Source organism: Orcinus orca, chromosome 11 (genome assembly GCF_937001465.1).
Source record: "Orcinus orca chromosome 11, mOrcOrc1.1, whole genome shotgun sequence".
Classification (NCBI taxonomy): Eukaryota; Metazoa; Chordata; class Mammalia; order Artiodactyla; family Delphinidae; genus Orcinus; species Orcinus orca.
Genome location: NC_064569.1, coordinates 40,640,741 through 40,660,126, shown reverse-complemented (window position 1 = coordinate 40,660,126; position 19,386 = coordinate 40,640,741). Strand labels below are relative to the sequence as shown.

The window sequence follows — 19,386 nt, the reverse complement described above, 5'->3', positions numbered from 1 at the left end:
ATAAATTAAAATGGAAAATATTTTCTCTTAATGGTAGAGACTCTTAACAGGCCAAGTTAAAAATTGCCTTCTGCTGTATTCTGATTTTCCATAAACTGGGTTGGACACAGAAGCATTGTGGTGTAAAAATGTAAACCCTTTAATATCTCAGACATATTATTTTTAAAAGGCAAAGAATTTTTACATTAAAAAAAAGCTGTTTGGAGAGATTTGGGAGGTGATCCAAAGTTCTTCAAGATAAGGCTACTTCTACCCCCAAATTTAGGATATAACTAGGATTTTAGCTAATTTCTTTAACACGAACTGCAGTTCTGACACATCTAAATCAGCCAGGCTGGAAGCTTATTGAGTCTATGCCATACATTCTCAATGGGGCAACAATACCCACAAAGGGAGTAAGAACTGGCATACATTACACAAATAGATATACAATAATCTCTAGTATTAAATTTTCATATGGGGGAAAAGTCTAAAAAAACTCTTTAGGGGACTGATAATTTTTTTTTAAAGTAAGGAACAGTGGAATATATTAAAATCCCAGCTTCCTACTAAGCATCCCTCTTCAAATGAAATCAGTTGTTCAAAGATCCAACAAAGATGTGAGACCAAAAAACTAGAAAAATATAACGCAACTAATAGCCTGGCATGACTTCATGAATTAAGGTATGGAATCTGGTAAAAAACAAAAAAACAAACCAAACCAAAGACAAACAAAGCAAAACAAAAACAAAAACCACCTACATCTAACAAAAGTAGCTTTTATCTTGGATGATGGGTATAAGTACCCAACTCTCTTAACAATTTGTAAGCAGATGAAGCTAAGGCAGGGTAAAGGAGAGAGGATGCAGTTTAATCAATAGTGAAAACATCTAAAGTAAGCCCAAGAAACTGAGGACCCTGGCTCTACAGGAGATTAAAAAAGGAAGTATTAGATTTCTATTTAGCCCCTTGCTTGAACTTTATATACTCCATTTTTTTACAGTCTATTTTCATAGTTACAAATTTATAATATTAATAACACACTGTAAATTCCTGGTTCTTTGCATAGGCATTTTAAACCTCATAATTATGAACAATTAAACATTAATTCCAATAGCATCTCCAGCTATCCTACTAACTCTTTGAAGAGAATAACAAATTAGATTACTACTACTAAAACTTAAACATAAAAATTAGGCTATAATGTTGGGCTAAGTCTCATATACAATACTTTTCCAGATAATTACTTATGCGTTACAAAATAGTTTCTGAATAGCAATGAAATTTACAGTATGTCAACTAACACAAACTAATTTACATTATCCATCATCTCTGAAAACGACCTCATGAGGTAGATATTGCTGTTTATGTATCTGTTCAGAAACTATCACTCACTGAAATTCTCTCATTGCATTTCAATACACCCAGTAAACAAGTTATTAGGTTTAACAGCCCTCAGATCTCATAATCTTACCCTTCACAGAGAGGGACTTAACAATCGCAGTCTTGGCAAAAGAAAAAAGGATGATGAAAGAAAGAAGTGATAAAAGATGTAAAGGAAGAAGGAAAATGACAGAAAGATAAAGTATGAAAGGTAGAAAATTGCCCAGACTTCTGAAAGTTAGTCCTATTCTCTCTCAGTAGGTCTAGTGATCATCACTGGGCTGTTACAAGGTTAATGTAATAAACTGCTCTTGACTGATAACTTAAATAAATAAAAATAAAGGCCTGGCAGTGGTCACTTCTTAGAAGTAAGAAGGAAGCAAGGATTTGGGTTGGTGGTCAAAAGGTTCTAGTTCATCTGCAATATCTGCATTTTTATAAGGAAGTATTCGTGTATTATTTCTGTGACTAAAAATTAACAACCTGTATTGGTCAAACAAACGCAAAAAAATGTACACAAGTAGTTTTGAATAACAAGCAAAATTATACTAAACCTATCCTGTATCTTCAAAACCAGATATATATCCTTATAAGCAAGAATGACTTGGGACTTCCCTGGTGGCGCAGTGGTTAAGACCCTGCGCTCCCAATGCAGGGGGCTTAGTATCGATCCCTCCTCAGGGTACTGGATCCCACATGCATGCCGCAACTAAGGCGCCCACCTCCTGCAACCAAGGAGCCCACCTCCCAAAACTAAGACTGGGTCCATCCATCCATCCATCCATCCATCCATTCAACCAACCAACCAACCAAGTAAGTAAATAAATAAATATACTTTTTTAAAAAAGCAAGAATGACTTGACTGTCATTCTTGGCTTTCTTATTGTATTTTTACCTCTTATTGTATTTTTATCTCTTTTTTTACCTCTTGAAAGCACAGCAGTGCTCTCAAGTGACAATAAAGGAATACCATAAGCCCACTTAATGTATTTTTAAGTCAAGCATTTGCAAACACCAATACTTTTTGTTGTTATTAAAAATTGTTTTTAGTCTCTTATAACCAAGACATCTACTTCACGTAGACGTAACTGTTTAAAGCAAAATTTACCTCTTCAAAGAAACGTGAAATCAACAGATACATATTTTTACAAAGCTACTATTTCTAATCATGAGAAATCTGTATCTCCTCACAAGGGAAGTTATAAACTGTCATTTGTATTAACTCAATTATTATTATTATTATTTTGGGGGGTTCGCGGGCCTCTCACTGTTGTGGCCTCTCCCGTTGCGGAGCACAGGCTCCGGACGTGCAGGCTCAGCGGCCATGGCTCACGGGACTAGCTGCTCTGCGGCATGTGGGATCTTCCCGGACCAGGGCACAAACCCGTGTCCCCTGCATCGGCAGGCGGACTCCCAACCACTGCGCCACCAGGGAAGCCCATTAACTCAATTATTTTTAAGAAAAAAACTTTACTAGCTATAGTAGAAGAAAAGAAAATGTGCTAATCTCAGGTCTGCTGATGATGAAAAGCCATGTAACCCTAGCAAGGTATTCATCCTCTTCAACTTTCACTTTCTTCAATTCATCTGTAAAATGAATTAAAACTACATCATAACAAAGGTCTTTCCAGATTTAAACATTACTGTCTCTGTGTGCACCTGGAAATTAAATAATCTTTTTGGAACAACAGGATGGAGGTTAGAGGACAGTGTGTGTTTTTAAAAGCTCACTGTACTTCTACTCATATGTCCTAGCAATACTTCAATTTTGCTGTTATTACTGTATCACCAAACTAAGGGTCATCTACAAGAGCACAAGTAATCTTTTGTTTATAAAGAATCCTTTATTCTTACAATATGAAGAGTTCTCATTCGAAACTTCATAAAGCAATTAAGAATGTGTATATGTAGTAAAATTTTCTGTACACTTAAAAATGATCTTCAGGGAATCCCCTGGCAGTCCAGTGGTTAGGACCTGGTGCTTTCACTGCCGTGGGCCCAGGGTTTGATCTGGGGAACTCAGTCAGGGAACTAAGATCCCACAGGCCGCAAGGCAGGGAAAAAAAAAAAAGATATTCAAATGCTTTAACCAATTGTGTCAGTTAAAGTGAGTACATGGCTTCCCTGGTGGTGCAGTGGTTAAGAATCCTGTAGCCAATGCAGGGGACACAGGTTCGTGCCCTGGTCCGGGAAGATCCCACACGCCGCAGAGCAACTAAGCCTGTGCTCCACAACTACTGAGCCCGAGTGCCACAACTACTGAAGCCCACGCGCCTAGAGCCCGTGCTCTGCAACAAGAGAAGCCACTCAATGAGAAGCCTGTGCACCACAACGAAGAGTAGTCCCCGTTTGCCGCAACTAGAGAAAACCTGCGCACAGCAACTGAAGACCCAACACAGCCAAAAATAAAATAACTTAAATAAATTTAAAAATAAATAAATAAATTCCAGCTATCGTTTTTTATCTTACCGATTTTTTTGGAATGGTCGACCCATATTCACAGCAGCAGCAGCAGCAGCAGCAGCAGCAGCAGCAGCATTTGTTTTATAAGATCCTGGTGAATTAAAGCCATTCACAAAACTACCATTGGGAAAAGGAGCCTAAAAGAAAATTTTAATGTTTAAAAGCTATTCATAGTAAAGACAAAAATCTGGTGTGAAGGTCATACGAAACTTCTAATGAACTAACCTAGCATCAATTTCTTTGATAAGCCAAAAATAATTTTAAACATTTGCAATACTCACTCCAAGTTATCGCTTGAATTACAGAACAAGGAACAACTGGTTCAACACTTAATAAAGAATATTTCTCTCTGAAAAAGTTTCACAAAACTAAAATCATTTTAAATCATTCAGGATTTTTCCAGTCTATTAATTTACCCAGCAACATTTAAAGAATAAAATGATAGGAACCAATAGCTCAACTCTTAGACTTAGTCATATGCATATATTTGATATGGGGGATTAAATATCCTCATCACCATTTACAAGCCAGAAAGTAACCAATATCAACACAAAACAAAATAAAACATGAACTCTAATTCTAGCTGATTTCTTCAAATTTCAGCTTCAGTGAAAAAATTGTATTATTCTGTGAGGATTTCACTTACCAGTGGTGTTTCAAAGTAAGGTGTGGGATTTGGAGACCAAGACTGAGGCACAATACTATAAACAGAGTACTGTTGGTGAGGATTATATACAGGCTGCATAAAGACCGGTGAGGCATACTGTGCTTGAGTTTGAATGGGCGGACTATACATACTAGAATCCATTAATCGATAACCATTCTTAGCAAAAAACGTATTGATGGCTTTTATCCTTGCCTAGAAGCAAGAAGAACACAAAGGATATAATCACAAAGGATAAAGTGTATATTTTCACAAATACATTTAATTTACATTTGGAACATATTTTCCATGACATTATTTCCATGTACTATAGAGTTAGTAGAGCAAAAGAAAAGGAAATGATTGATAGCTGTACTTTTAAAAACTTTTACATGGCAAATACAATTAATACAATAAACAAAGTAAAACAGTGAATGTCAAAATATTAAAACTAACTGCAACTTATCACAAGGGGGAAAAAGAAAGGCAAATGGCTCTTATATGAAAAGATGCTAGACCTTGCTCATAAGAGAAATGCAATTAAAATGGGATTAACATTTCTCACTTATAAAATTGGAAAAAGTCTAAAAATTTGACAACATACTCTATTGATAAGGCTGTGGCAAAACAGGTACTCTGATACATTGATGATGGGCATTCAAAACAACACAACCCTTAAAAAGGAAAATTCAGCAATGTCTTCCAAAACATCACATATGCATATTATCATATTCTTATCAACCCCACTTCTAGGAAACTTTACCGCATATACACAGACCAAAAAGAGGTTTTTTAAAAAATGATGCATACGGCTACTCACTGACACTTACTATGATAGGAAGTGGGGGGACGTGGGGAGTGAGGGGGCTCAGACCCACATCTCTCCCAAACACACACTCACACACACGAGACAACCCAAAAGTCCATCAATGATTGAAAACAACGTGGTATATCCAAACAATTATCAGATGTAAGAAAAAACAAAAAAAGAAAGAAACCTGAGGAACTGCTCTAAATATTATAATGGAGTGATTTCCAGAAAATACTATTTAAAAAAAAAAAAGAGGCAATGCAAGGAGAAAGGTATGTATAGTAAGGTGTTGTTTAGATAAGTTAGATGTGGATATGAAGATATACTTGCATTCATACAGACACGTGAATATGAATTTAATATACTGCTTTAGATATTTTACTTTTAAGCCATGCACACACTGAATAAAATTTTAAAAAATCAGTTTGTAAAAGTTCAATGCAAAATGAACCTAAATGTGTATCCAACTAGAGGAATAACACAGAGAAACTCTAAATGACTTTTGGTATTGTTATTCTGAGACTTCTGTCTGTGATTTTGGATACAGCAAATCATAAATTATATTGGGGTCACTGACATCTGAGATTTTCACGTGGGAGAAAAGAGATGCAGACAGCAACTGAAGAAGTAAAAACCATGTAGCCTGAATTTAAATCGAAAGCATCTATATAAACTCATGATATATACTGTCATTAAAAAAAAAGTATTTAATAGCTCTGTTCAAAGAAAAAGCTTAGAAATAACAAACAATTAGCCAGAAGCACTCCTTGTGCCTAACCAGTGGACTGCAAAACATTACTTTCCCATAAAAGTAACATGGCAACTCCAGAGCCTTGTGACACAAAATGTACAAGAGCCTGGAACATCTTGTCACACTAGAGAGCAAGGAACATTGAAAATTACCATTACAAAAGGACTCAAAGAGGCCGTACTTCATCAGTAAGGACAACGAACACACCAAATATGTTTAAATATTCAAAACCAAAAAATATCTGAATGGTCGTTTTTGAAGGTTGCCAAGGAACCGACACATTATTTTGAAAACTGGTAGTAAAAGCTAGAACCAAGCATTTATCACACATTGTATATATGAGCTGTACCTCAGGGTAATGAAGATGAAGGAAAGCTTTTCTTTATGGAAGTGTTTCAAATAATAAATGGAAAAAAGCACAGAAATAGTACCACTTTGCAACCATTAACAAATCAATGTATCTAGTCAATGATCAGCAGCAGCTAGTATAAGAGAGACACACAAAGACATATACTACATGTTTTTGTTCTCTTTGCTGCTCCAAAATAAAATCTAATTCTGATTAAGCCTCTAGATCTAGCTACCAATTTGCATGAAATACAGAGGTCAGAGGATCGTGTTAAACTACACTCAAGAATATAACTTGGAAGTAATTATACCCCAATAAAGATGTTAAAAAAAAAAAAAAAAAAAAAGAATATAACTTGGGACTTCCCTGGTGGCACAGTGGTTAAGAATCCGCCTGCCAATGCAGGGGACATGGGTTCGTGCCCTGGTCCTGGAAGATCCCACATGCTGTGGAACAACTAAGCCCATGCACCACAGCTACTGAGCCTGTGCTCTAGAGCCCGCGAGCCACAACTACTGAAGCCCATGCACCGCAACAAGAGAAACCACCGTAATGAGAAGCCCGCGCACCGCAACGAAGAGTAGCCCCCACTCACTGCAACTAGAGAAACTCCACGTGCAGCAATGAAGACCCAACGCAGCCAAAAATAAATAAATTTATATTAAAAAAACTTATTAAAAAAGAGCTCGTTTTTAAAACAAGAAAAGAATATAACTAGTCAATTCAAAAGTGGGCAGAGAACTTGAATAGGTATTTCTCTAAAGAAGATATATAAGTGGCCAATAAGTAGGCGAAGAGATGCTCAACATCACTAATCACTGAAGAAATGCAATTAAAACCACAAAGAGATATCACATCACATTCATTAAAAGAGCTACTATCAAGAAACAGAAAACAGCCAAATGTTGGACAGGATGTGGAGAAACTGGAACCCTTGTGCACTGTTGGTGGGAATATAAAGTGGTATAGCCACTGTGGAAAACAGTATGGAGGTCCCTCGAAAAATTAAAAATAGAATTACCATATGACCCAGCAATTCCACTTCTGGGTATATATGCAAAAGAATTAAAAGCAGAATCTTGAAGAGAAATCTGTATACCGATGTTCATAGCAGCCTTATTCACAAAAGCGAAAATGTGGAAGCAAACCCAAGTGTCCATCAATAGATGAATGGATAAACAAATTGTTGTATATACATACAATGGATTATTCAGGCCTTAGAAAGGAGGGAAATTCTGCAATATGCTACATGGATGAACCTTGAAGACACCATATTAAAGTGAAATAAGCAAGTCACAAGGAGACAAATACTATATGATTCCATTTATATGAGGTAAATGGTCAAAAATCAAAAAGTATGGGCTGAAGGAGGGGAAAGTGGAGAGTTCCTGTTTAATAGGCAGAGTTTCAATTTTACAAGAAAAGAGTTATGAGAATGGATGGTGGTGATGGCTGCACAACAATGTGAATATGTTTAATATTATGGCACTGATAAATGAAATTAAAATTTAAAATGGTTAAGATGGTAAATTTTATATATGTGTATTTTAACACAATAAAAAAACACATAGCTAACGAAATGTATAATGTGAGAAACTTTGTAAGACAAATAACAGTGATTTCAAAAACATACTTCCAAAAGTAAAACTAAAGAGGTAGAGGACAAAATCATAAATTGTATTTTATATTTTTATTATTATTATTTTGCCGCTCCCCGCAGCTTGTGGGATCTTAGTTCCCTGACCAGGGATCGAACCTGGGGCCCCAGCAGTGAGAATGCCGAGTCCGAACCACTGGACCACCAGGCAATTCCCCAAATCATAAATTTTAAAAAAGAAAAAAGAGAAAGAAAAAATGTGAATCGGGAAAATGTGAACAGTGCCTGATGTTTAAGAAATTATTGTTTATTTTTCAAAAAGTGTGATAGTAGTGTGGCTATTTTTTTTAATCCCTTTCTTTTAGAGATACCAGTATTAGTTTATTTACATACAGATGAAATTAAGTTTCAAATTTGCTTCAAAAAACCTGGGGACATCGGGAAGTAGGTGGGATTAAGATGAAACAAGAAGAGCCATGCTCTACTAATTAATCTATTAAAACCAAATAAATATGCTATGGATAAAAGGGAAATAATGTTCTTAAAGACTGAATAAAAGGGGAAATCTCAGCAGAGAAGGAATATATTGTTTAAAATAGAAATGCTAGAACCCAACTTGAAGATGAATTCAAGTCCACAGAAAGTATCCAATCTGAAGAAGAAAGAGATGGAAGAAAAACAGAATCGCAGTGAATCAAGCAATACTACATATGTGTAACTGAAGTCTCAAAAGGAGAGGAGAAAGTGAGGCAGAAAATTTTTTGAAAAACCAGAGGTTGAAATTCCCCCAATTTGGTGAAAAGCATCAATTTACAAACAATAAGTTCAGAACACCCCAAGCAGTATAAATAGAAAACCATAGCTAGACACATTAGAGTCAACCTACTGAAAACCAAAGAGAAAACAAAACAAAAAATATCTTGGCGGCAGGCGGAGAAAAACAACATATATTACAAGAATGACTCACTAGAAAGAACAGAAGCCAGAAAACAATGCAATCTTAAAAGAAGGAAAAAAATTAAAACTATCAACCCAGAATTCTGTATCCATGTACATGTATCAATGTACAGAATTCTGTACCCATCAAAAATGAGTGTGAAATACAAGACAGCTTTAGATGAGGAAAAACTAAGAAAACTCATCCCTGGTGGGCACTGTTATAACATCAAAGGAAGTTCTTTAGCCTGAAAGGAACTAATACCAGGTAGAATTGATCTATGGAGGAAGAGCAATAAAAAATGCGTTCTTGGGCTTCCCTGGTAGCGCAGTGGTTGAGAGTCCGCCTGGCAATGTAGGGGACACGGGTTTGTGCCCCGGTCCGAGAGGACCCTACATGCCGCGGAGCGGCTGGGCCCGTGAGCCATGGCCGCTGAGCCTGCGTGTCCAGAGCCTGTGCTCCGCAACTGGAGAGGCCACAGCAGTGACAGGCCCGCGTACCGCAAAAAAAAAGAAAAAACAAGCGTTCTTGCTTATTTACAAGAGAAACAAGATAAAATGTGAAGCAACTTATTAGCACACACAATAAATGTTTCACTGGACTCCTTCACAAGCATATCTCTAGGCCAAAGTCTGCAAGGACCCTTGACCTTGGATGTCCACTGCACAAGAGTGAGAGCTCTCCCAAATTATCATGGGTGATTTTTATTAATTTTTGAATCATGAACACTATAATTTTCCAATTAATTGGGCACAAAGACACTATAATAAAATATAGCACTATGGTATAATAGCTTTTATAACTATTTTAAATTTTTGTGAAAAACGTAAATAACTATGATTTAGAGGAAAACACATGCAAAAGCATCTTTACATAAAATAGATAAAATCTAAGAAAAATGATAGGTCTAAATTGGAGTTTAAGCATTTAAAGCCATTTTATTAAAAAAAATTGTCAGAATCTAATTTCACATCAGATTTTAAACTACTTTAAAATAAATAACTCTCCATTAAAAAAATCTTTCTTAGGTTAAGAACAGAATTACTAATATTTATATTTTGTATTGGTATATGCTGTACTATAAAACAGAAATCAGTATGTATTAAATTAATTTACTTCATCAAAGAGCAAGTAGTAAAGAAATCATGTTAATATGCTGCAAGGAGTGTTTACATTCAATACAATATGCTTTATGGATTCAGGAAAGAGATTCTGTATTAGGTAGGGTAGAATACATTACTGTAATGAATATACAAATGATTTAAAAGGCCCAAACACAAAAAAATTACATTTACCTTGTTAATACATTTAACAAAATACGTTTAAGACAAGTACGCCGAAAACTACAAAGCAATGAGGAGAGAAACGAAAAGCCTAGATAAATGGAGATACCATGTTAGAGGACTCGATATTAATAAGGTGGCAATCCTCTCAAATTAATGTATAGTGTCAATGCAATCCCAATCAAAATACCAGCAAATATTTTTGTAAAATCGACACACTGATTTGAAAATTTATATGAAAATGTTAATGACTTGGAATACCAAAAATAATTTTGGAAAATCAAAACAAGTTTGAGAACTTACATATCTGATTTTGTAACTTATTATAAAGCTATAGTAATCAAAACAGCAGGGAACTGACTTAAGGGACAAACACAGATCAACAGAAAAGAACAGAGTCTAGAAATAGACCCAAGCACATATATGCTTTAATAGTCAACAAAGGAATAGTCTTCAACAAATGGTGCTGGAACAAGTATTATACTTCTTTTAAAAAAAGAATCCTGACTTTTCCTTCCAAAAAACACAAAGTAACTTGATATAGATCATAAGACGTAAATATAAATACTATAACTATAATACTTCTAGAAGAAATCATGAAAAAAAATACTCATGACATTAGGAGGGGTTGATTTTAGAGAAGACAAAAATAATGAACCCTAAAAGAAAAAGGAGATGAAACAGACTTCATCAAAATTAAAAGTCTACTCTTTAATATACACTGTTAAGAAAGCAAAAGGCAATTCACAAACTAGGGCAAATATATTTGTAATACACATCTGACAAAAAACTTGTAACCAGAATACATAAGGAACGCTTACAAATCAATAATCAGACTAACAACCAAATTTTTAAAGATAGAAAAAAGATTTAAAAAGACAGTTAACTAAAACAGATGTATGGAAAGAACGAAGATGTCTAAGAACAAGTGACTAGATAATCAAATCGCACTACAGGCATACCGTATTTTATTGCACTTTGCTTTATTGTATTTCCCAAATATTGCAGTTTAAAAAATTTTTTTTATGTATTTATTTATTATTATTTTTTTTGGCTGCGTCAAGCCTTTGTTCCTGCATGCAGGCTTTCTCTAGTTGCAGCAAGCGGGAGCTACTCTTCATTGCAGTGCGTGGGCTTGTCATTGTGGTGGCTTCTCTTGTTGCAGGGCACAGGCTCTAGGCACGTGGACTTCAGTAGTTGCAGCACACAGGCTCAGAAGTTATGGCTCACTGGCTCTAGAGCACAGGCTCAGCAGTTGTGGCACATGGGCTTAGTTGCTCCACGGCATGTGGGATCTTCCCAGACCTGGGCTCGAACCCATGTCCCCTGCACTGGCAGGCGGATTCTTAACCACTGTGCCACCTGGGAAGTCCCCACACAGTATTTTATTAGTTTAAAGTGTACAAAATACTGTCCAATATTTTTATATCAACAGCATTTAATAACTTTGTGTCTCTGTATGACATTTTGGTAATTCTCGTAATATTTCTCACTTTGTCAAAATTATTATCTTTGTTATGGTGATCTGTGATCTTTGATGTTACTAATGTAATTGTTTTGGGACACCACAAACCATGCCCATATAAGGCAATGAACTTAATCAACAGATGTGTGTTTCTGACTCCACCAATAGGCAGTTCTCCCATTCTCTATCTCTACTCGGGCCACCCTATTCCCTGAGGCACAACAATATTGAAACTGGGCCAATTTGGCCCTAAAATGGCCTCTAAGTATTCAAGTGAAAGAAAGATTCACATATCTCTCACTTTAAATCAAAAACTAGAAATGATTAAGCTTAGTGAGGAAGGCATGTCAAAAGTCAAGACAGGCTGAAAGCTAGGCCTCTTGTGCCAAACAGTTAAGCCAAGTTGTGCATGCAAAGAAAAAGTTCTTGAAAGAAATGAGAAGGACTACTGCAGTGAACACACCAATGCTAAGAAAGCCAAACAGCCTAATTGCTGATGTGGGAAAGTTTTAGTGATCTGGATAGATGACCAAACCAGTCACAACATTCCCTTAAGCATAAGCCTAATCCAGAGCAAGACTCTCTCTTCAATTCTATGAACGCTGAGAGAGGTGAGGAAGCTGCAGAAGAAAAGTCTGAAGCTAGCAGAGGTTGGTTCATGAGGTTTAAGGAAAGAAGACGTCTCCACAACATCAAAGTACAAGACGAAGCAGCAACTGCTGATGCATAAGCTGCAACAAATTATTCAGCAGATCTAGCTAAAATAAGTAATGAAGATTTTCAACGTAGACAAAACAGCTTTATATTGGAAGAAGATGCCATCTAGGACTTTCATAGCTAGAGAGGATAAGCCAATGCCTGGCCTCAAGGCTTCAAAGCTTCAAGGACAGACTGACTCTCTTGTTATGGGCTAATGCAGCTGGTGACTTTAAGTTGAAACCAATGCTCATTAGCCATTCCAAAAATCCTTTGGCCCTTCAGAATTATGCTAAATCTACTCTACCTGTGTTCTGTGAATGAAACAACAAAGCTCAGATGATAGCACAACTGCTGACAACATGGTTTACTAAATATTTTAGGCCTACTATTGAGAACTACTGCTCAGAAAAAAAGATTCCTTTCAAAATATTACTGCTCACTGACAATGCACCTGGTCACCCAAGAGCTCTAATGGAGATGCACATTAAGATTCACGTTGTTTTCATGCCTGCTAACACAGCTTCCATTCTGCAGCCCATGGATCAAGGAGTAATTTCGACTTTCAAGTCTTATTATTTAAGAAATAGATTTCGTAAGGCTATATAGTAGCTGCCATGGATGACGGATCTGGGCAAAGTCAATCAAAAACCTCTGGAATTGGGGCTTCCCTGGTGGCGCAGTGGTTGAGAGTCCGCCTGCCGATGCAGGGGACGCAGGTTCGTGCCCCAGTCCGGGAAGATCCCACATGCCGCAGAGTGGCTGGGCCCGTGAGCCATGGCCGCTGAGCCTGCGCGTCCGGAGCCTGTGCTCCGCAACGGGAGGGGCCACAACAGTGAGAGGCCCGCGTACCGCAAAAAAAAAAAAAAAAAAAAAAAAAAAAACCTCTGGAATGGATTCACCCATTCTAGACGCCATTAAGTTCATTCATGATTCATGGAAAGACAAAATACCAACATGAATAGGAGTTTAGAAGAAGTTGATTCCAACCTTCATGGATAACTGAGCAGTTCAAGACTTCAGTGTAAGAAGTAACTGAAGATGCGGTGGAAATAGCAAGAGAACTAGAATTAGAAGTAGAGCCTGAAGATGGGACTGAATTGCTACCGTCTCATGATGAAACTTAAACAGATGAGGAGTTACTTCTTATAGATGAGGAAAGAAAGTGGTTTCTTGAGATAGAATCTCCTTCTGATGAAGATGCTGGGAAGAATGTTGAAATGACAACAAAGGGTTTAGAATATTACATAAACTTAGTTGTTAAGGCAGTGGCAGGGCTTGAGAGGACTGACTCCAATTTTAAAAGAGGTTCTACTGTGGATAAAATGCTATCAACAGCACTGTGTGCTACAGGGAAATGGTTTGTGAAAGGACAGAATTGATACAGCAAACTTCACTGTTGTCCTATTTTAAGAAACTGCCATGGCCACCCCTACCTTCAGCCACCACCATCCTGATCCATCAGCAGCTATCAACATCAAGGCAAGATCCCCCACCAGCAAAAAGATTACAACTGGTTGAAGACATGGATGATGATTGCCACTTTTTTTTAGCAATAAAGTATTTTGAAATTAAGGTATGTACATTTTTTGACATAATGCTATTGCACACTTCACAGATTCCAGTAGAGTGTAAATGTAACTTTTATATGCACTGGGAAACCAAAAAATTCGTGTGACTTGCCTTACTGCAGTGGTCTGAAACTGAACCCTCCATACCTCCAAGGTATGCCTGTATATTCCTACACTGGAATACTACTTGGCAATAAAAAAGAGTGTATTACCAATACATGCTACAATACGGTTTACTGAAAATAATTATGGCAAGTGAAAGAAGTCAGGTACAAGAGAGAGTATACTGTGTGGTTTCATTCATATGAAACTACAGAAGAAAACAAACATATAGCAGCAGAAAGCAGATCAATAATTGCCAACACTGGATGTTGATGAGGGGAGACTGAGTGAGAAACAACAGTGAATAAATTTGCAAAAACTAATAAAAATGTATGCTTCAAATAAGTACATTTTATTGTATGTAAACTATAAGAATGTTGATTAAAAAAGAAAATTTTTCTTAGAGAGGGCCTAGCAAAACTACATTCAAATCCAAAGGCATAAAGAAAAATATCAATCTTGTAATCTTGCTACAACAAAATGGATTTCCACACAAATACCACAAACATAGTAACAATACAAATAGTTAATTTGACAAGAAGATTAAGCTCCTCTAAGAACTCATACAAATCAATAAGAAAATCTTCACAGAAAAATAGTCATGGGGACTTCCCTGGCAGTCCATTGGTTAAGACTCCATGTTTCCACTGCAGGGGGCACAGGTTCAATCCCTGGTCAGGGAACTAAGATCCCACATGTGTAGTGTGGCCAAAAAAAAAAAGTTGGAAAATCAGAGAATCAACTACAGGAAATTTTAAAGAAATAAAAAATACTGTAGGGACTTCCCTGGTGGCGCAGTGGTTAAGAATCCGCCTGCCAATGCAGGGGACACGTGTTCAAGCCCTGGTCCTGGAAGATCCCACATGCCGTGGAACAACTAAGCCCATGCACCATAGCTACTGAGCCTGTGCTCTAGAGCCCGCGAGCCACGACTACTGAAGCCCGTGCACCTAGAGCCTGTGCTCTGCAACAAGAGAAGCCACCACAGTGAGAAGCCCGTGCACCACAACCAAGAGTAGCCCCCGCTCACCGCAACTGGAGAAAGCCCCCGTGCAGCAATGAAGACTCAACACAGCCAAAAGTAAATAAATAAAATAAATAAATTAAAAAAAATACTGTAAGAGTGTAAATTGGTTCTACCTAATAAGTAAATGGATATACTCTTCGATACAGATAATTTAGTTCTAGGGTATTATCCTAAAGTTATAATTGCATATATAAACAGAAAAACAGTGGTATAACAGCAGAATAGGCTCTATGCGTAGGTACCTCCACTGCATCAATAATTAAGCAAGAAAGAGTGCTTGTACACTTATAACTAGGTGAGTGCTTGACAAAAGGAGAGGCTGCTGATCTTTTCTAAGTGAGCAGTACATAAAAGTAGCTACCATCCCTGCCCCTCAGTAGCTTGTGTTCCTGGAGTGGCTGGCTGGTGCCAAGGCATGTAGTGGGGACTTTGTTCTCCAAAAATTGAGGGTGCACTGTGGTTGGTCTGGTGGATTCCTGAGAAATCAGTGCCCATGCTCGCCTTAGTTTTTATTCACAGCAGCACTGGTGACTGACTTAAAAGGACAAAATCCTTTGCCACCAGCACTACCCTATTCAGAGCCAGACATTTAGGGAAATCTTTTTTAGGTCACATGCCAAATGCAGAGATAATGGAACAGAAATTTCAGTGACCACAAACAACAAGGAATATATATTTTACGAAAATAATTTGGAAAAGTCACAAATGAACAGCTATAGCCCTCAACAAGCAAAGAAATCAGTAATATATGAGGAGCAGGAGAATCAGATTTCCAGAGTTAACACTTTACACTACCTTGGCATGTCTAATTCTCAAAAAAAATTACAAAACACACAAGGAAACAAAAAACTATGGTCCATTCACAGGAAAAACAGAATTTGATAGAAACCATCCTGAGGAAGCTCAGACATTAGAATTACTGGCCAAAGACGTTAAATCAACTATCTTAAGTATACTCAATAAGTAATGAAAACCATGGACAAACCTAATAGCGATCAGGAAAAAGATGTATAAACAAAATGATAAAAGGTAATCAGTACACCTACCCTTCAAGAAATGCTAACGGGAGTTGTTCAAGGTGAAATGAAAAGACACCAAACAATCAAAGCCATAAGAAGAAATAAAGAACACTGGTAATTACATAGGTAAATTTAAAAAATATTATTGTACAGTTGTCCCTTGGTATCCACAGGGGACTGGTTGCAGAACCTAGAAATACAAAGGGCTGACTGCACCTTTGGTATGTGACTCCTCTTTTTTCCTTATATGATTCAAAAGAGAAATGAACAAAACAATATAAAGTGATACCAATGGGCACACATATAAAGATGTAACCTGTGACAATAAGAATATAAAGGGGGATGGACAGAGAAGTATAGAAGCAGAGTATTTGTACACTACTGAAACTAAATTGGTATTATTCAAATGAGGTTGTTATATATTTAAGATGTTAATTGTAACCCCCAAGAGAACCACTAAAAAAAAAACAAAACAAAACTTAAAAGTATACAGAATAGGAAAGGATATCAAAATAGTTACATTACAAAATTTCAAAAAAGGCAATAATGGAGGAATTCAGGGGGAAAAGACATTTAGGACACACAGAAAACAAATACCTAAATGGCAGAAGTATACCCTACTTATCAGTAAGAACTTTAAATGTAAATGGCTTAAACTCTCCTCTTAAAAGGCAGACACTGGTGGGTTGAAAAAAAAAACAAGATTCATCCATATGCTGTCTATAAGAGATTCCTTTTAGATTCAAAGACATTGAAATTAACAGAACTGAAAAGGGTATTCCAAGCAAACAGTAATCAAAATACAGCTAAGATGACTATATTATTATTATGCAAAACAAAGTCAAAAAAGGATATCAGAGACAAAGGAGATTATATATTGATAAAAGGTTCAATCCAGCAAAAAGATAAAACAATTATAAACATACATGCATCTACCAAGAGAGCCACAAAATATGTAAAGCAAAAACTGACAGAACTGAAAGGATAGACAGTTCTGCAATAATAGAGACTTCAATAACCCACTTTCAATAATGAATAATAACAAAACAGAAAAGCAATAAACAGGGACTTCCCTGGTGGCACAGTGGTTAAGACTCCATGCTCCCAATGCAGGGGGCCCAGATTCGATCCCTGGTCAGGGAACTAGATCCCACATGCATGCTACAACTTAGAGTTTGCATGCCACAACTAAGGAGCCCTCCTGCCACAACTAAGACCCAATGCAACCAAATAAATAAATAAAATAAAAGCAATAAACAAACAGGGAACTTGAATAACACTACAAACACTGACAGACAGTACTCTAAACACCAGAGTATATATTTTTATCAAGTGTACATGGAACATTCTCTATGAGAGACCAAAACTGGTTTTAATAAATTTCAAAAGACTGATATCTTACAAAGTATCTCCTCTGTCCACAATGGAATGAAACTAGAAATCAATGACAGAAGGAAAACTAGAAAATTCACAAATTAAACAACACACGTTCTTAACCAATGGGTCAAAGATGAAATCGCAAGAGAAATTAGAAAATAATTTGAGATGAATGAACACAAAAACACAACATATCAGAACTTACTGGATGTATTAGCCATAAAAAGGAACAAAACTGGGTCATCTGTAGAGATGTGGATGGACCCAGAGACTGTCATACAGAGTGAAGTAAGTCAGAAAGAGAAAAACAAATATCGTGTGCTTCCCTGGTGGCGCAGTGGTTGAGAATCTGCCTGCCAATGCAGGGGACATGGGTTCAAGCCCTGGTCCGGGAAGATCCCACATGCCGCGGAGCAACTGGGCCCGTGAGCCACAACTACTGAGCCTGTGCGTCTGGAGCCTGTGCTCCGCAACAAGAGAGGCCACAACAGTGAGAGGCCCGCGCACTGCGATGAAGAGTGGCCCCCGCTCGCCACAACTAGAGAAAGCCCTTGCACAGAAACGAAGACCCAACACAGCCAAAAATAAATAAATAAATTTTTAAAAAATCGTATATTAATGCATATATGCAGAATCTAGAAAAATGGTACAGATGAACCAGTTTGCAAGGCAGCAACACAGACACAGACGCAGAGAACATACATATGGACACCAAGGGGGGAAGGGGGGTGGGTTGAACTGGGAGATTGGAATTGACATATATACACTAATATGTATAAAATAGATAACTAATGAGAACCTGCTGTATAGCACAGGGAACTCCACTGTACAGCAGAAATGAAGACAACATTGTAAAACAACTATAACCCAATAAAAAAGAACTTACTGGATGTTATAAAAACAGTGCAAAGAGGGAAACTTATAGCTATAAGCACCTATGTTAACAAAGAATGATCTCAAAGCAATAACCTAAGCTACCACCTAAAAACTAGAAAGAAGCAAACTAAAACCAAAGATAGCAGGAGGAAATAATAAAGATTAGAATGGAGATAAAAAGAACAGAAAAATGACAGAAAAATCAATGAAACTGAACGCTGGTTCTTTGAAAAGATCAAGAAAATGAACAAACCTTTAGCTAGACTGACTAAGAAAGGTTAAAGATTCCAATTCCTAAATCAGAAATGAAAACTAAAATCAGACCCAAATACTGATTTTACAGAAATAAAAAGAATACAAGAGAACAGTGTAAACAAAGGCAGATCAACATGTGGATAACCTAGACGAAACGGACAGATTCCTAGAAACACACAAACTACAAAAACTGACCCGAGAAGGTGGAAATTTGAATAAACCTTTAAGAAGGAGGTTGAATCAGTGATTTTAAAATTTCAAAGAGGCCATATGATCCAGCAATCCCACTCCTGGACATATATCCAGATAAAACTATAATCTGAAAAGATACATGCACCCCTATGTTCATAACAGCACTATTTACAACAGCCAAGACATGGAAACAACCTAAATGCCCATTGACAGATGAATGGATAAAGAAGATGTGAGACACACACACACACACACACACACACACACACATACACACACACACACACACGGAACATTACTCAGCCATAAAGAAAGAATGAAATAATGCCATCTGTAGCTACATGGATGGACCTAGAGATTATCACACTAAGTGAAATCAGTCAGAAAGAGAAAGACAAATAGCGTATGATATCACTTATATGTGGAATCTAAAATATGACACAAATGAACTTATCTATGAAACAGAAACAGAGTCATATATGTAGAGAGCAGACTTGTGGTTGCCAAGGGGAGGAGGGGTGAGGGAGGGTTGGATTGGGAGTTTGGGACTAGCAGATGGAAACTATTATATACAGAATGGATAGACAACAAGATTCTATTGTACAGCACA

General features: G+C 37.0%; 1 protein-coding gene across 7 annotated transcripts in view; it reads right to left on the bottom strand.

Annotated features, from left to right (window-relative positions):
- Positions 1 to 19,386, bottom strand: part of LARP4 (La ribonucleoprotein 4) — a 67,004-nt gene that overhangs the window by 12,185 nt on the left and 35,433 nt on the right. For all 7 annotated transcript variants that reach the window (XM_049694098.1, XM_004274332.3, XM_049694099.1 and 4 more), the window contains 2 exons: positions 4,472 to 4,684; positions 3,832 to 3,962 (listed from right to left, as the gene is read on the bottom strand). In XM_049694098.1, the coding sequence (XP_049550055.1) occupies positions 3,832 to 3,962; positions 4,472 to 4,684 (344 nt within the window). The remainder of the gene's footprint in view (positions 1 to 3,831; positions 3,963 to 4,471; positions 4,685 to 19,386) is intronic.